The sequence below is a fragment of the Euprymna scolopes genome, chromosome 21 (assembly GCF_053919585.1).
Source record: "Euprymna scolopes isolate OS-2025 chromosome 21, ASM5391958v1, whole genome shotgun sequence".
Taxonomy (NCBI): Eukaryota; Metazoa; Mollusca; class Cephalopoda; order Sepiida; family Sepiolidae; genus Euprymna; species Euprymna scolopes.
The window spans coordinates 62,548,084-62,568,667 of record NC_136502.1 but is presented as its reverse complement, the minus strand read 5'-3'; the positions used below and the strand labels follow the sequence as shown (position 1 = coordinate 62,568,667).

At 29.9% G+C, this 20,584-nt stretch overlaps 2 protein-coding genes across 2 annotated transcripts in view; one reads left to right on the top strand and one right to left on the bottom strand.

The window, feature by feature from the left end:
- LOC145242415 (uncharacterized) overlaps nt 1-1,291 on the bottom strand; it is a gene marked incomplete in the record, with an annotated part of 668,062 nt that extends 666,771 nt beyond the window's left edge. Inside the window, 1 exon segment of the mRNA XM_080105451.1 lies at nt 1,059-1,291. Within this exon segment, the coding sequence (XP_079961577.1) occupies nt 1,059-1,077 (19 nt within the window).
- Nucleotides 1,292-1,433: 142 nt separating this feature from the next.
- The window catches only part of LOC145242416 (serine/threonine-protein phosphatase PP1-gamma catalytic subunit B-like), a 97,512-nt gene continuing 78,361 nt past the window's right edge, over nt 1,434-20,584 (top strand). The window contains exon 1 of the mRNA XM_080105453.1: nt 1,434-1,671. Coding sequence (XP_079961579.1) covers nt 1,620-1,671 — 52 coding nt within the window. The 5' untranslated portion in view covers nt 1,434-1,619. The remainder of the gene's footprint in view (nt 1,672-20,584) is intronic.

The following is a 20,584-nucleotide window of genomic DNA, read 5'->3' as shown; positions in this document are numbered from 1 at the left end:
GTTGTCATGGCAATGGAATGACGCTCGATCATAATCACTGAAATTTGCGTAAACATATATATATATATATATATATATATATATATATGTGTGTGTGTGTGTGTGTAGATTACTGTTTTAAAAAATAAATATTATTTGGGTACTAGTGCATGCACTTATTGATCCGTGTTAAAATAATAACGTTATTATTTAAAAAGCCGTTCTTAACATGGGGAGGGGAGGGTGTTTTGTAACTATTCTATACTTTAACCTTACACTTGGATATTTGTATCAATCATATCAAAACTTTAATTAAACTTGGAAATATGATTTTAAAAAATAGTGCGGATCCGGATCAGTAAGTGCACTAGCACCATTATTTGTTTACGTTCAAATAAAAATATGGACGATTTCCTAAGAAACATGAGCTTTCGAGGTGAAGACGACAAGTTAATCATATTATCGTTAATGTACCTATTTACTATGCCTCCCCACGGGACAGAGTTAGACACCAGGGTCGTTTTTTTTAACAGCTGCACTGCCACTACTGCACTGCAGTAAATGTTGATAAAAGAACTTAAAGTTTTTAAAATAAAAATTTTAAAAATCTGTCTTTTTTGGTCATTATTTTATTAGTCAGAAAAAAAAAAAAAACTAACCGAAGGAAAATATATATGAATTTATTTGCACATTTTAGAAAATTAAAATAAAATGGGATGTCCATATATATTCACCTATTTTTATTCTTATAAAGTAAATCACTTGGAAATTTAGCTTCAGAATAAATGTGATAAATAAAAACCCTTGCTTATATACATGATTTAACTGTCAATAAAATTATTTTATAAACTTGGAGATATATAAAAAATAATTCAAAAGTTGACTGAGATCAGTTTTTGTGTCCTTTCTCCTCTTTTGGGGAGCTACAATACATTTCCACAGAGATTAGAAACTGAACCTGTCAAACGTTGCCCTTTTAAAAGGTTCAAATACCTGCGTGTACATGTTTAATCAAATTAATTTTATGACTTTAAAAATAATTTTCCTTTAATGAAATTTGTAATTAATTAATATCTCACCTTTTCGCTTTAGTCCCATATTTATCTTTTATTATGCATAATCCAAGCTTGGAGTTTGACAACTGAACAATTTTCAAATGTAAGTTCGATAACTGTTGCCAGAATCGTTTCTGTGACTGACATACACAACTTAAAACAAATTAGACGGCGGGGTTTCCCTGTCCACAAGTAATATACATTTTTAGCGACTTCTAATAATAATAATAATAAAATAATAATAATAGATAAATAAAAAATAATAATAATTATCTATAATATTTTAGTTCAATAATTTTAATTAAAAGAATTTAACATTTCTTTAATAATTTTTTTTATATTTTGAACCTTAATGAGATTTAATTCTGGGAGAAAATAGTGCAATGTCGCGGACGAATAGAGTTGCGCAAAAACGAGGCAAATATTGTATTTATGCGCAGTGCTCTTACTCGTTCTTTATATTCGCCATATTTGTTTGCTAACTTTGTGTACAACTAGATAACTAAATAATCGGCAAACATCTGATCGGAGAAATCTTTGGCTAACAATTTATTACATTTTTTCGGAAGAAAGATCCTTTGTGGAATGGCCGATGATAAGCTGAACATTGACAGTATTATTGCAAGATTATTAGAAGGTAAAGTAAATGATCTACATATTTTGAGATTTCTACCGATGAAACAAACGATTATCGTATTTTCCCTTGATTTTTGAAAAGCAAAAAAAAAAAAAACCGTTGCATCTTGTTGGCGGTTTGTAATCGGATTTTGGGTCGATTTCCTTTTATAAATCGTAAATATCATTCACAAATTAAGGGAAGAATGGTGTACATAGCTGTGGCTTTTTTTTTTTTTTTTTTTTTTGTACAAATTAGATTTAACATTTTTTTTTTTTTTTTTTTTGTGTCTTTTTTAGAAATAATAAAAAAAATAAAATGTGCGGAATTGATTTTAGAAAGAATAAATGTAGTTATTTTCATGTCTCTTGTTAAAAATGCAGTTTACCTGACAGATAATTCTGTGTAACGATATATATATATATATATATATATATATCAGTATTAAAATATATTCTGCTAAGTGTTCTAGACAAAAACCTAACGCTAAATGCATATTTGCATGTTTAACATTTTTTATAGTCGCATTTTTATGACTATTGTTTGGCTTACGTCGATATTTAGTTGTCTGAGACCGATCGTAACTTGTCCAGATAAGCCAAACGTAAACGACCTTATATCTACCAGTTCTAATGTAACAGTATTCGATCGTATATATTCCAAAGATTATGAATGTATAACAAAAGTAAAAAAAAAAAAAAATCGAGCAATCCTTGTCCCCTTTTCTTTTGACAAATTATATTTTCTATATATGGCTTTTTTATGATAGAAAGGAATTTCTAAATTTAAAATCTGTTTAATTAATTCGCCCCCCCCCCCTTTTTTTTTTTTTTCCAATTCGGTACTTTCCTATATAACATTTTCATATAACAATATTTAATATAACTAAAATAAGATTACTTCAGTCGACTAAATTAAAATTACCACAAAACTATATGGCAACTGCTTCTGCATATTTTTTTTTGTTTCGCTGTAAACTTCATAAATATCTAAAAATTGATAAATTCCAACAGTTAAAAAAAATATTGGTGCTAATGCACTTACTGATCCGCGCTATTTTTTTAAATCGTAAGTTTTTTTTTTTTTTTTTTTTTTCAATTATAAGATTAAAGTATAGAATAGATACAAAACACCCTCCCCATGTTAAGAATGTAAATAATAACGTTATTTCAGCAGGGATCACTAAGTGCACTAGTACCAAAAATCTTAACTAAATTGAATTCCTTAAGGTGGTATTTTATGGCAGCTACTGCCCGCCGCCAATCACAAAGATTTGTCTCACGTGACTAAAATTAACCAATCAATCGTAACTATATGAAAATAAAGAAAATCATCTGTTTTGAATTACTTTGATGTCTACTGCAATTGCCGACTCTACAATTCCACCCCCAGATTTATTTTTACTTTTAAAATAGTTAACGTTAATATTTGTCCGGGTTTGTATTACTGTACACATAGATTCGAAAAAGTTTTCAAAAAACAAATATATAACAAATAAATGTTATCAAAGGCAAGATAAAGATTACTTTTCTACCAAACTGGATATAATTTTCGTGTTTTTATTCAATGTAACATGTTTATTCAGCTCAAAAAGCATACAGTGTTTATCGATGTATTGGAAAATTCAAAATGGCGGCCGACTCTCTCTTTAACACGGTAAGTTCGGGAAAAGGTGTTATAAATAATAAACTAAACAAAATACTATTAAAAAAACACCGAATATATGTCAAGTTATGTCACGGTAACATATATTGAACAAATTTCTAACAGTATTTTGTCTAGTTTATTATTTATTACACCTTTTTCCGAACTTACCGTGTTAAAGAGAGAGTCGGCCGCCATTTTAAATTTTCAAATACATCGGTAAACACTGTATGCTTTTCGAGCTGAATAAACATGTTAAATTGAATAAAAACACGAAAATTATATCCAGTTTGGTAGAAAAGTAATTTATCTTGCCTTTGATAACATTTATTTGTTATATATTTGTTTTTTGACAACTTTTTCGAATCTATGTGTACAGTAATACAAACCCATTTGCCCTGATCTTAATCTTTTCGGTCCTCTTGCAACTTCTATTATTTTTGACCCATTCTGAAGTGTTCTCCCCTATTTTGTTAGGCGGTCTCCGCATGCATGACCGTGTGCCTAACTGCGCTCGTAGGCAAAATGCACAATACAGTCAAGAAATCATTTTAAAAAAAAAAAGAAAAAAAAGGGGGGGTGTATTACTGTACACAGATTCGAAGAAAAAGTTGTCAACAAATATATAGCAAATAAATGTTATCAAATGCAAGATAAGTTACTTTTCTGGATATGTTTTTAGCATTTTTATTTAATGTAACATGTTTATTTAGCTCTAAAAACAGTGTTTACCGATGTATTGGAAAATTTTAAATGGCGCCCGACTCTCTCTTTGATACGGTAAGTTTGGGAAAAGGAGTTGCAAATAAAAATAGACAAAATACTGTTAGAAACTCTCTCAATATGTTACCGTGACATAGGCTGACATATATTCGGTGGGTTTTTAACAGTGTTTTGTATAGTTTTTATTTTTAACTCCTTTTCCGAAACTTAGCGTGTCAAAGAGTTGGGGCTATTTTTAACCTTCGAATACATCGATAACCACTGTTTTTCGAGCTAAATAAACATGTTACATTAAATAAAAGGTAAATGTTTACTTTAACTACAACCGAACACAGACCAATAAATTTTTTTTTTTTTTTTTTTTTTTTTTTTTTTTTTTTTTTTTTTTTTTTTTTTTGATAGGTTTTTGGGGTCGCTGACAATAAATCTGATATTCATACCCGTCGCAAATTATTGTTTGCATGGTATTAACCCCCTGAACCCTCGCACTATTTTGTGCCAACTGCGCATAGTAAGGTAGGGCGATGGAGGAGCAGGGGGGGACACCACCCCTACCCCTCCCTCCACCCCTACCCCATGTAAACAGAATTTGTGAAAAATTAAACAGTTCTGCTCTGTCGGCGCGTTACTTACGGAAAAACGGTAAATTAAACTGCAGAAGAACCTGTTAAATATTGTACAAGTTTTAGCATTGAACCCCCTCCTCCCCTCATTAAAAATACAAATAAAAAAGGTAAAAAAATTATCCAGTTAGGTAGAAAACTAACTTATCTTGCCTTTTGATAACATTTATGGGTGTGTATTTACTGTACACATAGATTCGAAAAAGTTGTCGAAAAAAAATATATAACAAATAAATGTTATCAAAGGCAAGATAAGTTACTTTTCTACATAACTGGATGTTTTTAGTGTTTACCGATGTATGTATTGGAAAATTTAAAATGGCGGCCGACTCTCTTTGATACGGTATGTTTGGGAAAGAGTTAAAAATAAAAAATATGCAAATACTATTAAAAACCCACCAATTATGTCAGGCCATGTCACGGTAACATATATTGAGCAAGTTTTTAACCGTATTTTGTCTAGTTTTTTATTTATAACTCTTTTTCCCGATATTACCGTGTCAAAGAGTCGACCGTTATTTTAAATTGTCCAATACATCTGTAAACACTGTATGTTTTTCCAGCTGAATAAACATGTTACATTGAATAAAAACACTAAAAACATTAGTTAGGTAGAAAAGTAACTTATCTTGCCTTTGATAACATTTATTGGGTTTGTATTATTGTACACATAGATTCGAAAAAGTTGTCAAACAAATAAATATTATCAAAGACAAGATAAGTTACTTTTCTACCAAACTGGATACATTTTTTTGTTTTTATTCAATGTAACATGTTTATTCAGCTCGAAAAACATGCAGGTAAGTATTTTTTGACGGACCGTCTTTTTAAAAATCTACCAAAAATCAAGTAATTATCCAATCAATACGAAATTTTCAGCGATTATTAAGAGAAGAATGAACTTCATAACTGTACTTATTTTTCATAAACAATTTTTTTTTTTTTTTTAAGGGGGGGGGGTCCAAATATGCTTAAAATAATCATCTGAAACTGAACAAAACATTATGTTGTAAGGGACGGGATTATAGATTAAAAAAAAAATTGTTTGCATACCTTATTTCGATGTCTGAATATCAGAAGGGTTTGTATTACTGTACACATAGATTCGAAAAAGTTGTCAAAAAACAAATATATAACAAATAAATGTTATCAAAGGCAAGATAAGTTACTTTTCTACCTAACTGGATATATTTTTTTGTGTTTTTATTCAGTGTAACATGTTTATTCAGCTCGAAAAACATGCAGTTTACCGATGTATTTGAAAAGTCCAAATGGCGGCCGACTCTCTCTCGGAGAGGGTAAGTTTGGGAAAAGGTATTATAAATAATAAACTAGACAAAATACTGTTAGAAATTCGCTCAATATATGTTACCGTGACATAAGTTGACATATATTCGGTTGTTTTTTAATAGTATTTTGTCTAGTTTATTATTTATAACATCTTTTCCCAAACTTACCGTGTTAAAGAGACAGTCGGGCGCCATTTTGAATTTTCCAATACATCGGTAAACACTGCATGTTTTTCGAGCTGAATAAACATGTTCCATTGAATAAAAACACGAAAAATATATCCAGTTAGATAGAAAAGTAACTTATCTTGCCTTTGATAACATTTACTTGTTATATATTCGTTTTTTTGACAACTTTTTCGAATCTGTGTACAGTAGTACAAACCCAAATAATTAATTTAAGTTAAGCAATACAAAAAAATTTTTTCTTTTTTTAATATTTATACGAAAAAAAAACATTTTAAAATCTTTGATTAAATAAATTAACAATTTCTTTTTAGCGAGCCAAATAATGCATGACTATTATTAAACAGGGCATGCTTTGAAGAATCGATACAAAAAAAAAATTCGATAGTGTGCCCTTTGTGTTAAAAATATCATTTTTTCGATCAAGTTTGGAAACGTTTGCCGCCTTTCGACTACGGTGGACCAAACGCGCTGAAATGATTTTTTTTATTCTGCTTTAAATTGCCCTCCTCCCCATTTTGGAGAGCCTGGCCCCCACACACATACACATTTAAAACCAAACTCATACAAATAGTCACCCATCTGGTACTGGCCGGCCTCAGCGTTAATAATACACTGAAATTTTCGTCACTGAAAATTTTTTTTTTTTTTTTTTTTTGTGGCTTTTGGTCTTCCATAGTTTGCTTTTTATCAAGTACAAATGTAAACGGTAATCAAATCGACTCAAAGTAACTGGTTGCCTATATGAATAAGTGGAATTATTTGAAATCCAGGTACTTATATTATATTTTTGCATATTCTCATAGAAAACCACCCTAAATCTTAGACAAGAAATAAAAAAATTCTTTCAAAAACTTTTTCTTTTAACTATTTATGTTTTGTGTGTGCAAAACAAAAAACGCCAATTGTTAACTTTTGGGGAAAATTTAACATTTTAAAATTTAATTAAAAATAGTAGAAAGTTTTACATTATTCTGCTTCCTATATGATAAAATTCAGGGCTTTATCTTTCTGGAAAAAAAAAGTTACTCAGAAATAATGGATTTTAATAAATGTAATTTCGCTTTAAAAAAACAACTTGATTTTTCGGCCATTTTTGGCGGTGCCTACCCTAAATGCTTTAAAATCCCTTCAGAATCTCCAAGTTTACGACTTGAATATTTTTTATCCATTCTATTTAAACGAATTGGTCACCATTGTATTCGAATAAATTCTGTAAGGTACCCACTGTACAATGAATTAGGGGTGGACCTAAAAATGCAATTTTCCGACGATTATCACAAAAAAGGCTTGAAAAAAAATTAATGACTCTTAAAAAAGGGTGGTTCTCACTTTCTCGTTCTAATCACGTGACGCGTCGGTAAAGAAATGGACAGTAAGTCGGGTAGCAATGAAGTAGAACGTTATAACGAGAAAGTGAACCCCCTTCATTAAGTCATTAAATTTTATTTAATTTTTTTTTGCTATTATGATACTTGAATTTGTAATCTGATAATCGCCGGAAAAACATTTAAAGAGTAAAACACGCATTTTTAGTGGGTGGGAACTCTTGTACTGGACACGGACACGGTACAGGATATTTTGGTCGGTTCGGCAATATTCTGTGCTCGATACATTATATTTTGATTGTTAAATGGTCCGGGTTTTTTTTTTTTTTTTTCCTCTTTCTCTTCAAAGTTCAAGCCAAATGGTAATCACATCGATACATAATTTTTTTTTTTTTTTTTTTCTCTCTCTTCCACTACGCTAAGACAATTTTGGGAATTTTTGACACTAACACGAAACTACGAATAAAATATAAAGAACTCGTAATTTCTCTTTTAAAAGTGGGTTGTTTATTTTCTTAATAGAATATAATGGTAATCTCCAAAAATACCGTTAGGGCTTACAACATGGCCGCCAGAAGAGTCACGTGGATCACATGACTCTTCTGGCGGCCATGTTGTAAGCCCCTAACGGTATTTTTGGAGATTACCAATATAATTTCAAAATAAACTATTAAAGTTGTTTAAAAATATAGATATTTCTTATTTAAAAAAAAAAATAAATGAAAAAAAAATAGCGTTTACAAAGTGCTGGCGCGCCTAAATGCAGCCAATTTTTTTTTTTTTTTTTTTTGTAAATTCACCCCACCCCATTTTGAAATGTCTATTAAAATTTTAATAATTAATGTACCAAAGTTTTATATCACAAATTGAAGATAAAAGATCAATAAATAATATATTGTAAATTAAACCCCCAAAAAGTGTTTTTTGGAAATTTACCTGTAAAGTCCAAAGCGTAGAACCTTTTTTTAATTGAAAGCCTATGTTCTGCTTATATTGTCCGGTAAGTAATGGAATGGACGATGACAATTTTTTTTTTTTTTTTTTTCTATTTAGATATTTTAAAAAAAAATTCACTTGACAAAAAAGAATGAAAATATAATAAATCAAAACTTTTTGTATTTCTTTGAGGGGAGAGGGGGTCCAGGAGTTTTTTTTTTTTTTTTTTTTTTTTACAGGCAAAATCTTGAGTAAAATTTTCCCATTTTTAAACTATGGGAACGCATATTCTTCACGGACAAGGCTAGACAACTAACGCGAAGTGTGGTTTTTACTTCCCTCATGCCCATCCGTAGTTCAAAACAATTAAAAAAAAAAAAAAAAAAAAAAAACTTCCGGTTTTGAATAAGAATGTAAAATACTTTTGTCATGGCACGTTTTTCAAATAGGTGTTTAAAAAAATAAATGGATTTTAAAATATAAATATGGATAAATTCTTAACAATGAAGAATGGAACTACACATTGATTAGTAATTTTTATAGGTAAGTGATATTTTGGAATTTATTTTTTTTATTTTTTTTCACTTATCAGTTTTTGCCAATTAAAAAAAAAAGTTGAGCGATTTTTAATTTTAATTCTCTTAAAGAAATACATGAGCTCTTGATTTAATATTCTTCATGGAGTGATTTTTTTTTTATGATCGTAAGTTAAATTTCGTTTTTCTTAAAATCTTTTTAAAGAAAACCGATTTAAAAAAAATAAATATTGCATAATTTGCTATTAAACCTGTTATTTATTTATTTTTTTTTTTTAATTTGGTCTTTGCTCATTTTAATTGGAAAAAAAAAATTAGACTTTGAATTACATTTTTAAAGTAGTTATAAGCTTGGAAAGATAGGTCAAATTATTCATTTTTTTTTTTTTTTTTTTTTTTTTTTTTTTTTTTTCACGCATTCGTCAGGTCTGTTTCTGACACACCTACCACTAGGTGTCTCAGAATTTTTGTATGAATTTTTTACACCCCTAACACGAAACTGCGAATAAAATATAAAAAAAACTCGTAATTTCTGTTAAAAGTGGGTTGTTTATTTTCTTTATGGATTATACTTCCAAAATAAACTATTACAGTTGTTTTAAAAGTAATAGAAATATTTTTTATTTTTAAAAAAACAGTAATGAATTTTACGAACTCAATATTTTTCAATTTTTAAACTTTAAAAATCTATCAATTTTTCTATTGATCCTATTTTTATGATATTTTCAGTGTCAATGTGAAATTTTATGCTCTTTCCAATAAACCGAATATAATATTTTAGACAAACTTTTTTTTTTTTTTTTTTTTTTTTAATTCACGCCCACCCCCATTTTCAAGTGTCTATTAAAAAGTAAATAATTAATTTACTCACCAAAGTTTTATACATCACAAATTGAAGAGAAAAGATCAATAAATAATATATTTAAAATTAAAACAAAAAAAAGTAGTGTTTTTTTAGAAATTTACCTGTAAAGTTCGAAGTTAAAAACTTTTTTTTTTTTTTTTTTTTTTTTTTTTAATGAAACCATTGGTCCTTGCTCCTTAAAAAAAAAAAAATTAGGACTTTAACTACATTTTTCGAGGAGTTATAAGCTTGGAAAGACGGGGTGGAATTATTCACTATTTTTCACGAAATTTCTGACCCACTTAACCTACCACTGGCACTACGCCTACTATTTTTCTAAGAAAACTTTGTATTCGGATGATTCATAGGAAAAATCGGAAAGTTGAATCTAATCTACGATTCCAAAACGATTCTTTTAATTTTTTTTTTATTTTTTTTACAATGAAAATCTAAGTTCATTACTCAAACCAATCTAATAACTAGGACTATGATAACAGCATATTGTTTTCATTGTTTTGATTATCGAGTGTGTATCCATTGATATCTTATATGCTTTTCTACAGAGTGATATTGTAGCAGTGTCAGAAAACGCCAGTAAAATGCGTGATAAAAAATTGAATTCGACCTTTCGAAGTTTATAACTACTTGAAAAATGTAATTCAAACCTAATCTTTTTTTTTTTTTTCTTTTTAATTTGAATGTATTATTTATTGATCGTTTATCTTCAACTTGTGATATATAACACTTTGGTGAGTAAATTATTTACTTCTAATAGACATTTCAAAATGGGAGGCGCGAAATCATTCAATACCCTGTCTTTCCAAGCTTAGCTTATAACTACTGGAAAAATGTAATTTAAGCCCTAATTTTTTTTTTTTTCAATTAAAGGAGCAAGGATCAAGGTTTCATTTAAAAAAAATAACAAAAGAAAAAAACAAACAACGTGGTTTAAAAAAAAAAAAAAAAAAAAAAAAAGTTTTAAACTTCGGACTTTACAGGTAACTAAAACACTTTTTTTTTTTTTTTAATTTGATTATATTATTTATTGATCTTTTATCTTCAATTTGTGATGTATAAAACTTTGAGTAAATTATTTACTTTTTAATAGACACTTGAAAATGGGGGGGCGTGAATTAAAAAAAAAAAAAACGTTTGTCTAAAATATTCGGTTTATTGGAAAGAGCATAACATTTCACATTGACACTGAAAATATCGTAAAAATTGAATCAATAGAAAAGTTTTGATAGCTTTTTAAAGTTTAAAAATTGAAAATACTGAGCTCGTAAAATTCAGTTAATTTCATTACTGTTTTTTAAAAAATAAAAATTTCTATTACTTTTAAAACAACTTTATTAGTTTATTTTGGAAGTATCCATAAAGAAAATAAACAACCCACTTTTAACAGAAATTACGAGTTTTTGATATTTTATTCGCAGTTTTGTGTTAGGGGTGTCAAAAATTCTGATACACTTAACAATAAAAAAAACAAATTTATTTTTCGAAATTAGATTTTTGTAACGAGATTTTTTTTTTTTTTTTTTTTAAACGTGACTTAAATTTTGGAAATTGATGTCAGTCTGGCAGTTAAGCCTGGCAAACTCGTTAATTTTATAATTTCGATATCAACATTTACCTAACTTATTATAAAGATAGGTAAACGTTAGGCACCGCCCAAACTGGGGGGGGGGGCAGGTCAGTACTTTTTGACGGACCGTCTTTTTAAAAATCTACCAAAAATCAGGTAATTATCCGATCAATACGAAATTTTCAGCGATTATTAGAAGAATGGGCTTTATAACAGTGTACTTATTTTTCATAAACGATATTTATATATATATTCTTTTTTTGCTTACAACCCCCCCCCCTTGTTTTGAAGTGGGAACAAATATGCTTAAAATAATCATCTGAAACTGAACACAACATATTGTGTTGTTGTAAGGGACAGAATTATAGATTAAAAAAAAAAAAATTGTTTGCATACCTTATTTTGACGTCTGAATATCAGAACTTCGATTGTGTTTAATTATCCCGCTTTTGAGTTTTGAAGTGTGAAATTCGGTGAATATGTTAAGTAAAATAATTAATTTAAGTTAAGCAAAACAAAAAAAATTTTTAATATTTATACGAAAAAAGCCATTTTAAAATCTTTGATAAATAAATTAACAATTTTTTTTTTTTTTTTTTTTTTAGCGAGCCGAATAATGCATGACCATTATTAAACAGGGCATGCTTTGAAGAATCGATACAAAAAAAAAATTTGATAAATATGGTGCCCTTTGTGTTAAAAATAGCATCATTTTTTTCGATCCCGTTTGAAAACGTTTGCCGCCTTTCGACTACGGTAAACCAAACGCGCTGAAATAATTTTTTTTTATTCTGCTTTAAATTTAAAGAAAGTTACTCAGAAATAATGGATTTTAATAAATGTAATTTCGTTTTAAAAAAACAACCACTTAATTTTTCGGCCATTTTTGGCGGTGCCTAGTAAACGTTCATAAACATATTAATGGGGAAGTAACAGTTCATAAATATAAAAAAGGCAACAGTCCATTAAGATCAAATAAAGACTTTGATAAAACTAACTTTAATTTTAAAATTCCGATATCGATGTTTACCTAACTTTTCTTATAAAAGTTAAGTAAACGTTCATAAACATTAATGGGGGGGGGGGCGGTTAATAAAAAAAACTATCTATTAAGTCCAAATAAAGACTGTTTGAATAAAACTTCTAAAAAAAAAAAAATAAATAAATAAAAAATTCTATACATTTTTGGTCATCCATAGCTAAAAATGTCGGATGTCACTTCCGCCAAATGGCTTTGTAAACAAAGGAAGATGAAAGGTGAATTTTACCGGTTTCACTTTAAAAAAAAACAAATTCAACATGTTTTTTTAAATAAAAAGGTTTTACACTTTGGACTTTACAGGTAATTTTGTAAATAACGTTTTTATTTAATTAGCTTATTTTATTTATTGATCTTTATCTTCAATTTGTGATATAAATTTGAGGTGAGAAAATTATTTTCATTTGAATAGACATTTCAAAATGGAGGGGGTGAATTTAAAAAAAAAAAAAAAAAAAAAAAAAAAACCGCTTGTCTAGAATATTATAGTCGGTTAATTAGAAAGAGCATAAAATTTCATTGGACCTGAAAATATCGTAAAAATTGAACCAATAGAAAAATTTTATAGCTTTTTAAAGTTTAAAAATTGAAAATTTAACTCGTAAAATTCAATTGATTTCATTACGTTAAAAAAAATAATAAAATGGCTGCATGAACGCACGCAGGCACTTTGTAAACACTGTTTTTTAAAAAAAGTAAAACGTATTTCTATTTTTTTAAATAACTTTAATAGTTTATTTTGAAAGTTTATTCCATAAAGAAAATAAACCACTTTAAAAAGAAATTACGAGATTTTATATTCTTATATGCAGTTTTGTGTTAGGGGTGTCAAAAATTCTGATACACCTAGCGATGTTGTTCTCTAAGTACCTTCACCGCGTTTTACTATTCAAAAGAAGCTTCAAACAAACTGCTAATATTTTTTTTAAAATTTACAGCATACGAAAATAATAAAAATGCGAGACAAAAATCGTATTTACATTATTGACGCTTTAAAACGTTTAAGACATTGACACACTCGTTTTAAAAATCTAGCAAAAGTCAAATAATTGTCATGATTTCCTGAAATTTTCGATATTTATTCATTATTAAACAAATTTATAATAAAAGTAAGTTTTGTTAAATATATTAGAGGAAATGTTCTCCCCCTCTCCCATATTTTATGTTACGAAAATTAAACAAAATGTAGGTAAAAATTTCAACCTTTTTTTTTTTTTTTTTTTTTTTTTTTTTTTTAAGCTAAAAGGCTCAAATTATATATATATATATATATATATATATATATATATAATTATATAAAAATCCTGTTTTTTTTTTTTTTTTTTTTTTTCACTTAAAGTTGTAAATAAAATTGGACATAAAATCAATATTATGTTTTAAAAAAAAATAAACACGTTCTTGATCAATTTTCTCGGTAATATAATTGTTTGAATTACAACAAAAAAATTCTAAAAAATTATTTTTAAAGCTGTAAACGATATAAATTTAAAAAAATTTGCGACATGAAGATCCAACAGATTTTTTAAAAATAATTTCCAATAACATTCATATAATAAAATATGACTCTGGAGATAATAAAATTGCAAAAACAAAATCTACTTTTAAAAAAAATTTGTTTGGATTCGATTATTTAAAATGACAAGGTGATAATCAAATTTCCCCAAAAAGTATGCACGCCTGTAAGCGTATCAACAGAACCGGTTAAAATAATTTTATCGTCTGCGTAGTTTGTTATTAAAAATGTATTTGTTTTACATATAATTATTTAAATTACAACAAAACAATTCTAAATTATTTTAAAGCTTTAAATGATATTAAATTCCAATATTCCATGATATAGAGATTTTTTTTTTTCTTTTATAACTGGTTTCCAATATTAAAAACACCTTTATATAATGACTTGGTCATATTCAAATCGGAAATTCAACATCAGCCTAAAAAAAAAAAAAATTTATTTTTATTTTTTTAAATCGAAATCGTTTTGATTATTTGAATTTAATAATGATTGCAGAAATCCCCCTCCCCGGGACCAAAATACTGTAGGTCAGTAACAACTTAGCCACTGTTCTGTGTAACTTTAGAACGCCATTTTAAGACACATTTGGTTGTTATAATAAAATCCTACAATTCATTCTAGGAGCAACATTATTACAATCGCAACATCTTTTGACGAGATACTTCCTATTTTTCCCTCTAAATCTACAGTTTTCTTAGCGCCCCCCCCCCCTCCACTCATATACATACCATTATCTTTCCAGTTACCGATTACAAAGTAATAATTCTCCCTTCAAAATTTCCGGCTTTTCTCATTGGCTGAGAACTGAAAAATCCATTGTTCGGGAATAAACAACTTATTCAAAAATGTGTCAGACCTTTAAAAACATGGCATCTCTAATCGTTTTATAATAGCAATACACACGGACGATAAAACGCTTGGGATGATTACGGATTTCGGGGGGGGGGGTCTGCTAAAATATTTTCAAAACCAAAGCGCTTTAAGTTTTATTCCGTTTTATTCGAAAAATGAATATGCTTTCAAATAAATAATGTGCATTATACATTTAAGAGTTTTAAGCAAATAAAGTGCTAAAAATGTTAACATAAAACATTACTTCCATTTTCTCCATCTGATTAACAAAAAAAAAGACTTTCTGTGTATGAGGTCGCCAAGCTAATCAAGAACCTTGACTCCAGTAAAGCAATTGGCCCTGACGCCATCCCAATTATAGTGTTAAAAAAGCTTCAACCAGAACTTGCTCCCATGCTTACGAAACTGTTAAGCGTTGCCTTAAGGAGAAGTGCTTTCTGACTCCATGGAAAACCTCATCAGTATGCCCTATATTCAAGAATTCAGGTGATAAGTCAGTACAGACCAACAAGTCTCCTGTGTGTTATGAGTAAGTTGCTGGAATCCATATTAAATAGAGAAATAATCAACCACCTCAGCAGAAATAACCTTCTTAGTGACACACAATATGGTTTCCGTTCTGCAAGATCTACCGCAGATGTGCTAACGGTTATATCTCACAGGATTAGTGAATATCTTGACAAAGGCTTCCTTTCTAGGGCAATTGCTCTTAACATATCAAAGACCTTCGACAAGGTATGGCATAAGGGCCTACTTCACAAGATTTCCAGCTACGGTATAACTGGAAATGTTTTCTCAATCATTAAATCATTTCTCTCCGATAGGCTCATAAGAGTAGTGGTAGATGGACAAAAATCGGAGGCCTGCAATATAAATGCTGGAGTCTCTCAAGGGTCAGTCCTGGGCCCAACTCTACTCCTGATCTATATCAATGATCTCCCTAAACACATACGTAAATCATTCATTGACATCTATGCTGATAACATGACCATCTACGGCAACACATCAAAGGCCGTAAATGACAGTTCTCTCTGATCTCGAACACGTGGTTAAGTGGGGGAAGACATGGCTGGTTACCTTTAATGCCTCTAAAACCAAACTCCTATCTTTACATCAACGCTCTGATCCCCATCTGGCATCAATTGAAATGGATGGCTCTCGTCTAGGAGAAGCCCCATGTTTTGACAAGCTTCTGGGTTTGTCCTTTACTCCTGATCTGAAATGGAACACGTACATCAAGTCTGTTGCCAAGGTCGCTGGAAAGATGGTGGGATCCTTCTACCGCTCCAGAAGATATCTCACTACTGATGCAATTCTCTATCTATATATAAGCCAAGTACGTCCAAGGATGGAATACTGTTGCCATATCTGGGCAGGAGCTGCTAAAAACAGCCTATCCTGCCTTGACAGAGTACAAAATAGACTTTGTGGCTTAGTGGGGGATGCCCTTTTCTCTACCCTGCAACCTCTCTCCCACAGTAGAGACGTTGCGAGCCTATCCTTGTTTTATTGTTATTTCCATGGCAGGTACTCCTCTGAACTTCAATCTCTGGTCCCCCCTCGCCAATCTTTCATGAAAAAACCCATCTAGCTGAATCCACTGTGAAAAATTTCCCCCACTCTATATCTGTGCCTAAATCAAAATGCGGATTCCATGAACAAAGCTTCTTTCTTAGAACTGCACGCCTGTGGAACTCTGTTCCGTCTGTCTGCTTCCCACCGGACTACAACTTGGATGTCTTCAAGTCCAATGTTAACAAATTCCTAATGAACCGCCCCCTTAAGTAAACACTTCATCAAATCTCCACACTAACGTAATGTACTTGCAATAACCCTTATCCCTGAGTGGCTTCCGAGCCTTGATAAGTGGTGATCACTGTGGGGGGGGGAATTGCATTTTTAAGCAATCACAGCATATTTATGTGCATTTACTGCAGATTATTTGGAAACCATTAATTTTTGAAGATTTTCAGTAGCATATTCTAATTCCTAGCACAAAAATACACTTATATGGCAAATTTCATTGCTTAATCTTCTGTTTTAACAAAGATATAGCATTTTTACTGCAAAAGTAGTGTAAAAAATGTGACGAAACGCATATGGTCTTAAAGAGGAAAAATATCCAAACGTGTGAAGCACAAAAATAATCATAATTTCTTTAATTTAATCAGATTTTTAAAATTTAAAGATTCTTTCTAAGCTCAAGCTCTTTCTCTAGATACCAATATTGAAATATTTTAAGCTATTTCAATTTTTTTTATGTATATTGCTATTTATAATAGGTACGGACAAAAATGGATGAATAAAAGTAGGGAGACCTAGTTTAGAAAGGCGATTTAACATTTTTTGTAGTTTTCCAACTACTTTTTCTATTTGAAAGATTAGAGACTAAAGTTAATTTCCTAAAGGAAAAAAATATTTGTTCGCATGAAAAGTTATGAAAAATGTTTTCACAGTGAGCTAACCAATTTAGCTAAATTCTGAAGTTAACTAAATTCATTGTAAAAATCCTTTTAAAGGATAAATATTAGCTTTCTGGGTCTATTTCGAAGATAATTAGTAAAGTCCTAAGATATTGAATTAAATAAACAAAAAAAATAATCTTTGTACAAAAAATAGCTTAATTAACTCCCAAAAGAGCAAGTAATTCCGCTGTTCGCCAAAACACAACATATGAACTTTTGTAAACACAATTATATGGAAGCCCAAAATTACAGCCAATCGAAATGCGATTTCAAAATGAAGTCCTGATATTAAAAGGCGGTAATGGTGCCGCACATTCCTATCCTGCACATTTGCATTATTTTTATCATCTTTTAATTTAATTATTTTATGTTCCTGTTTTTAAATTTAATTTTTTATTCTTGTTCAAGATTATATAAAAATTGTTATGCCAAAAATTTCACATTCATGCGAGCAAACAAATCATTAAAATTTTGCATATAAAAATTATGAGGAATCTGTAATTTAAAAAAAAAAATTATTATTGCTATTATAATTTTTTTTGTGTGAAAATATTGAATAAACAATGCTTAATATCGGTAGTTCAAGAAATTATTTTTCAAGTTATATCGAATTCATTAATACGGACTTTAGGGGCTTTTTTCATAATGTTCCTGTAAAAATTAAATCTTTTTTTTTTTTTTTTTTTTTTTTTTTTTTTTAATTTACGATGCTTTATAAAAAAGGAAAAAAAATTTTTACTACAGAAAACCATAATAGATATTTTTTGTTTAAACAGAATAATACATTTCCACTAAGATTTAAATAAAAATAATGGGTTCATTACGTTCCGTGATTTTTTTTTTTTTTTTTTTTTTTTTTTTTTTTTATACTGAAAATTTCTTTGAACTTGGTTAATTTCCTGATTTTTTAATTTTTAAGTAAGGGTCAAAATTTTTATACATTTTGAGCATCACCATTCATTAGGCACCTCCAAAATACACCACAGAATTACCCCCCCCCCCATATGTAACACGATGTAACTTTATTAAAAGTTAATATTATCAATTAACTGTACCCTGCCACGCATTGCTGTGGCTCAATTTGGTGTAATGGAAAAGTCTAATAAAGAGAAAATGAATGTTTCTTATAATCCTGGTACAGCCATCTACCCCCCCCCCCCCCAATAAAAAAAAAGGTGAAAATGTAAAAAAAAGAATTGCTACTCTTGCAGTGTGTTTATATTTTGTAAAATGTTTAATCATCTCTAAGAACACTGGGTTTATGGATGTATTTGGAGGAGACAAATGGTAGCGGACTTTGAATGTTAAATTTGGGTAAATAAGTTAAAAACTATATAAAACAGTGTCAGTTTTTTTTAGTTTGAACTGAATTTCTCGAACGTAACGTAATCAAGTGTCCGCCAGCAGTTGTATGTTTGAAATATACAGATAAACACTGTTTTTCGATCCAACTGAATAGTATATTAAATAGGAAGGGTTTGTCTTACTAAACACTGATACGAAAAAGTTGTGGAAAAGTAAATATATAGCAGATGTAAATTCGTTAATGAAGAAGCATTCTAATTTACCCACGTACAGATTTCTTTAGTAAAGAAAAAGTAATCATATGTTTCTGATCTTAATCGGACCTTTATCAGGTTTTTGTTTTCCAATTGGGATGCAAGTAATTTCACAATATAAATTTTTTTTTTGTTTTCCAATTGGGATGCAAGTAATTTCACAATATAAATATGTAAATAATAAATTGTTCAGTTAGATTTCTCGGTTAGTCGTCCAAGCTGGAAATAAAAACCGAGTAGCCCCGCAGTTTATATTTAACATTTCTGTTTTTGATTTTCAAGTGTAATGCAAGTAATGTCATGATATCGTTGCGTTGTAATAGTAATTTGTAAAAAATAAAATGTTTGTTTTATATAATAAAAAATAAAAAAAGTGTAGTTGAAAGCACTAATAAATGAAGCTCATAGTAAGAATTTTTTTAACCGTAAGACGCATACTGCGAAACTACTCGGTTTTTACTTCTGGTTTTAACGACTCCAACCGAGGAATCTAACTATGAGCTTCATTTATTAGTGCTTTCAACTACGGTTGGAGTCGTAAAAACAGTAGTCTCGCAATGTGCGTCTTATGGTAAAAAAAAAAATGCCAAACTAAACAATCTAATCTTAATCAGACGTTTAGCATGTTTATTTCTTTTTGTTTGTTTTTAAAGTGAAATGAAAGTAATTTCACGATATTGTTGCGTTATAATAAATTGTAACTAAGAAATTGTTTTATTTAATAACTTTTTAGTGGGAAGCACAAATAAATGAAGCTCATAGTCAGATTCGTTGGTTAGAGTTGTCAAAACCGGAAGTAAAATCCGATTGCTCTGCAACTGAGAAGGCTAACATGCTTGCCAGACGGTTTGCCTCCAACTCCACACTGGACTCTGCTAACCACCACCTCCCTGACTTTCCTATGCGGACAGACGCCACGCTAGACGATCTGAAAATCACCCCTGCTCAGGTGTATGCTATCATAAGAAATCTTGACACTGCAAAAGCATGTGGACCTGATCTCATCCCGGCTGTGCTATTAAAAGTGTGCCGCTGAAGTAGCTCCAGTTCTCTCCAAACTTTACAACAAATGCATTAATGAAGCTTGCTTTCCTGCCTGCTAGAAAACTGCTTCTGTAGTGCGAGTTTTCAAGAATTTTGGCAAAAGAACTGACCCATCAAATTATCGCACCATTACCCTCCTCCCACTTTTTGCCAAAATATTTGAGACCATAATTAACCAAGCTCTAATCACCTTACAGATGCTAAATTTTTAACTGACCAGCAATATTGATTTAGGCAAGCCCTTTCCACAGCAGACATCATAACTGTAATCTCAAAATGTATATACCAGTCACTGGACAAAGCAGGGGAGGGTAGAGCGGTAGCTCTAGATATATCTAAGGCTTTTGACAGGGTATGGCATGAGGGTCTTCTCAAGAAAATCAGATCATACGGCATCACTGGAAGAATACATAACATAATTAGATAAGAGAAAAATCCAGGTTGTCCTTGACTGTCGTACATCTAAACAATATGATATAAATGCGGGAGTACCTCGGGGGGGTGGGGGGGTCTATCCTTGGACCTCTATCATTTCTAATATTCATGAATGACCTCCCTGACAAAATTGTGAGATGGGTATATATGCTGATGACCCCACGCTCTAGAACAGACATGACAGGAAAACAAATGAACACAAATCTAAAGAAATGGCAGAAACACTAAGAGGAAGACCTCTGATCTGTAGTGGAATGGGGACAAAAATGAATGGTCACCTTCAATGCTGCCAAGACTAAACTTGTTTCCTTCAATAATTACAAGAAACCT